The sequence below is a fragment of the Bison bison genome, unplaced genomic scaffold (assembly GCF_000754665.1).
Source record: "Bison bison bison isolate TAMUID 2011002044 unplaced genomic scaffold, Bison_UMD1.0 scf7180017864240, whole genome shotgun sequence".
In the NCBI taxonomy this organism is placed as follows: Eukaryota; Metazoa; Chordata; class Mammalia; order Artiodactyla; family Bovidae; genus Bison; species Bison bison.
The window spans coordinates 19,857-24,521 of record NW_011494812.1 but is presented as its reverse complement, the minus strand read 5'-3'; the positions used below and the strand labels follow the sequence as shown (position 1 = coordinate 24,521).

The 4,665-nt window shown below is 43.3% G+C and overlaps 1 protein-coding gene across 1 annotated transcript; it reads right to left on the bottom strand.

Moving 5' to 3' along the window:
- Window positions 1-432: 432 nt before the first annotated feature.
- Window positions 433-3,356, bottom strand: LOC104993520 (T-cell surface glycoprotein CD1a-like). Its single transcript, XM_010846829.1, is given in 6 exon segments — window positions 433-476; window positions 630-719; window positions 1,031-1,309; window positions 1,783-2,061; window positions 2,694-2,960; window positions 3,275-3,356. Coding segments are annotated over 6 exon segments (1,041 nt in total).
- Window positions 3,357-4,665: the final 1,309 nt, after the last annotated feature.

Genomic DNA, 4,665 nt, shown 5'->3' with positions numbered 1-4,665 from the left:
GACATGGACTTTGTTCTCAAGAAGCTTATAAAATAGAAGGGAAAGGGGAAATAAACAGCTACAACAAAGGGTCTAAAGTGAGGAGGATTTTTAAAAGTTCAGTTAAATTACAATGGCAGTTCAGACGAGGCAGAGACAGCTTCCACTTGTGAATGAGGGAAGATCCTCTGGAGGAAGTAACATCTGAAATAAGCCTGATGATGCACTCACATTTGAATACGTGAAGGATCCTAGGACCTTATTCCATTCAGAATTTAAAATCCCAAACACAGGTTAGAATGACAAATACCACAAAAATGCATTTAGCTTCATTGACAGCTGATCATTAAGCAGAAAATCACAACAATTAAAAACTCTCTGTAAGGAGAGTGGAAAGGCCATCATCACCTAAGTCTGTTTAGATGTGTCCTGAGTTCCTGGGCAGCTGGGATCTCATTCCAAAGGAAGAATAGAGCTTGGGGATTCATGGTGTGTCCTAATGAGAACAAAGATGGAGTGGAGGTAAGAAATGACTGCTAAGAAGGAAGAAAGCTGGGAAGAGGAAAACTGATGAGAGAGAGAAGAAAAAGGATGGACAGACAAGTGGACACTTGAAAAAGGGCAGGAAGGATGCACACAAAGAACTCATCAGTGCTTCCAAAGCCAAAATGCAAGACCTGCCATGAGCACCAAGGTCACACTCACTGCCAAAGCAATCCAGCTCACAGAGCTGTGATGATCTGTGGACAGGACACACACAGATGTCCTCAAAACCCACCCACTGTTTTACTGCATTTCTGTGCTCTTCCTTTGTTACTGGAGTGTCACCACAGCCTCTCATTCTTCCCTATTTCTTCTCTCATCCCTCCTTCATCTAACCTCATGTTTCCCTATGTCTCTAGGGTTCTCATTTTCAACTCCTATATTTTTTATTTTATTTGTATTCCTTTTGGGTCTGGAGTCCCTAGAATCCCCAATTTTTCACTTGGCTCTCTTAGTCTGCTTAAGGACCACCTATTCCCATCCCAGCGGGGCTCCAGTTTTTCCTCACCCCAGTAGAGGATGATGTGCTGGCCTCCTAGACTGCTGTGCCTCACCCGGCAACTCAGGCCAGATGCCTCACTGGCTTCCACATCCAAGGAAACCCGAAGATACGATGTCCCATCAGAGTTAGGTAAGACGTCACTTCTCTGAGTGCCCTGTTGCTCCTGCTCACCCCGCATCCACATCACCTAAATAGGCTTTGGGTAGAAGCCAGAGACATGACAAACCAGCATCAGTTGTCCAGGGCCAGGACTGGGGCCAAGGGAGAGCCAGGCCTCTGGTCGTACTGCAGAGGACAGGGAAGATAGTCAGATGAGGACTCTAATGCAGACCTAGAAGTTCAGATTTTCACATCAATTTAGATAGACACACTTTCCCACATTGACCCTGGCCTGATTCCTGGATCAGAAAGATCCTCTGGAGAGGGATAGGCTACCCACTCCAGAATTCTTGGGCTTCCTTTGTGGCTCAGCTGGTAAAGAATCCACCTGCAATGCAGGAGACCTTGGTTCGATCCCTGGGTTGGGAAAATCCCCTGGAGAAGGGGAAAGGCTACCCACTCCAATATTCTGGCCTGGAGAATTCCATGGACTGTAATAGACCATGGGGTTGCAAAGAATCAAATACAAGTGAGCAACTTTCACTTTCCCATATCTAGGATTGTCACCCATTATCCCCTCCCCCTCTTAGTTCCTTGTTAGGAAATGAAAAGGTATGATTTTAGAACAAAATATTAATGGAAAAGGGTGTGGGACTAACCTTGTCTCTGGAGATATGCCTTCCTGGCATCAAGAAGACCCAAGAGGAAATGTGGGCAGGTATCACTGAGGAGCTTGTGTATTATTAACTGGGTTTCTTGGAACAAATTGAATAGTCTTCTGAGGACCTGAGCCCTCCTTCCACCCTCTGGAGAGGACACCCATGACTTGTTCTGAAAGCTCAAGAAGTCTGATCCTTGATAAGCAACTCTCATAAAGCCTACTGGGGCTTCCCCAGCCTGCAGCTCACAGCCTTTTGCTATCTGTACCTCAAAGGGATCTGGCAAAAAAATTAGAGAAAAGAGAGCATAAAAAAGATAAAATTAATCAAAGGAAGATGGAAACAGAAGGGAGAATTTCAGATGATTTGAGGAAATGGAGCAAGATTGGTTTCATCAGATATTCAGAGAAAGGGGAATTATTGGCAACTGGGAATATAGGAAGAGATGGATGACATAAGGAGGAGGGTAAAATATTTAAAGAAGGCAGTGTAAATTATATGAGCAAGAGAATAAGGAAGGACTTAATGTGAGAAAGTGGGGGTTAAAATAACCCAGGATGAATGAAATACAATAGGTAACACTGAATATATAGATAACACTGAATATATAGACATAGATGCCTAGTTGGAAACTGGGGAAAGGGGCTCTTGCAAGTGACCAAAATGCAAGATAATAAAGCACAAGCCTGCAGTCAATGAGAGAGGAGTCTGTAAATAGCAGAAGTCTTGAACCTTCTGCGAAATCAGGGTCTGGATTATACCCTCTTGCCAAAAGGATACAATTGCAATGCTATGGTTTGGAGAGTTAAGTTCCAGAATTGATTGGAGGCTGTTTCTTAGAGAAATAAACTCAGTAAAACCCACACACCCCCTACCATATCCCCAATCCCTGTTAAGGAAAATGAACTTACATTCAAATTGCCATTTCCTGGCATGGCTGTAAAATGCCTGAACAAATCTAATGAAGCTCATGTGAGAAAAACTTTGCAGTTCCATCAACTCCTCATTGCTGAAGTTGCCCTTGGACCAAGGCCACAGGTAAATAATAGTGCCAGGGTTGCTCTTCCAGCCATGAGTCTGCAACTCACCCAACAAGCCTGAGCCCAGACTTTGCACCCAAGAACTGTTGTGAAAGGATAAGACACAGATGACTTCGAAGGAAACGGGCTCCTGAAAGTCTGTGGTAAAAGAACAAAGACAATGAGGAGGGGCATTGAGAAGGAGAGACTGGAGAATGAAAGGTGCCAAAGAAAGGAAACCCAGAATCTAGATGAAAGGCAAGATATCTCAGCAGACACATGCCTGCCCCAGGGCCCTATGTGCTATGAGAGCACAGGGGTCTGCGTCAGGGATGCTCAGAATGAAACTAGGCTGATATTCTCAATCTTCTGGTTTGGGAAACCACCCCATACACATAGGTATGCACGTGCGCGTGCACACACACACACACACACACACACACACACACACATTCACACACACATATACCCACCTTCTGGAACAGAGTTCTTATTCTCTTCATTGTCTCCACCCACGAGGAGAACAGGAGCCAATGGAAGTTGCAGAAACAGCATCTCATTTGCAGATGTTTTTTTTTTTTTCTCTCAGAAAAGTTGGTCTTTGATTTCTGTTCTAAGCAAACCTACCACACAACACCACTACTCTGACTTCCTGCTCTTACCAATGAACCTTCCCTTTATTCACTGTCTGAAGAAAAAAAAAAAAAAAAATCTGCTCCTTCCCTAATCCCAAGACCGCCTACCCAAATGCTCATTTCTCTTCCAGTTCTGACTCTCTTCTCTGGCTTCCAAGTTCTCTCCTTGTCACCAGCTTCCATCCTGTTCATCTTCCCCAATCTAACTGTTATGGACCAAGTCTTATGTGGTATTTAAAAATGAATGTACCAGTAAGGACTTTTTCAACCTTGAAATAAAAGCATGAAACTAAATGTCTTCCCAGCAACCTGCTTAAAATTCTCATGCCACTGCTCTTTTCTGTTACTCTGTCTTTCTCTTGCATTTTTTTTAATATTTCCTGAAATATTCTCTCCCCCTTTCTCACTCCCACCTACCTCATTCACGCCTCTGAGTTCTCACTCATTGCTTTATTAGCTTTTTCAGGATCCCCTATGATTTCCCTGAGAAACAGTATAAACTGACACATATTCTTCATTATTCTTAGGGAGTAGCCAGTAGCCATCACAGAGATCACAGGAGCATTGCAGCATAAAGAAAACCCTCCTCTGTTTGACCTGCATTGACATATAGTCACTCATCAAACAATCACGTAGCACCTGCCTGAGGACAAGCATCTGTTACACTTGTGAATCATGTTACACAATGCAATAACCTTATTCAAAGACTTTCTGGATCCCTTAGGGTATAAAACACTGAAACAAGAATTGTAAATCTTGCTGTGTTGAGACTTATTATAATATATAAACTCTAGACAAAAAAAACACACACACACAAAAAGCATTCTTGAAACAACATTTTCCAAAATGGTGACCCTTAACTGTTTTGTTTACCCAACAGGATCTTGACTTCAGAGATTGTCCTGAGGTGTTACATATATAGCCTATGTGTGTGGGGGGTGGTGGGGGGGGGACGAGTAAATTTGAAGATCTTCTGGCTTTATTCAATGATTCTTGAATTGGACAACATCCCATCTAGCAACTACAAAGGCACTCAGAGAAACAGCATAGAATGGAAGGTTTTTATAAAAAGGGCAGGTCAGGTGAGCTATTTATCAACAGAAAAGAGTATTTTAGACCAGGACATCTTCTTTTTGAGGGGAAGGGAATGAGAGAGTCAGTTCCTAGGCAGATTGATAGGGAGTCTAGGGGTCCCCAAGGAGAGAGGGGTCTGGAATTCTCAAGGAGGA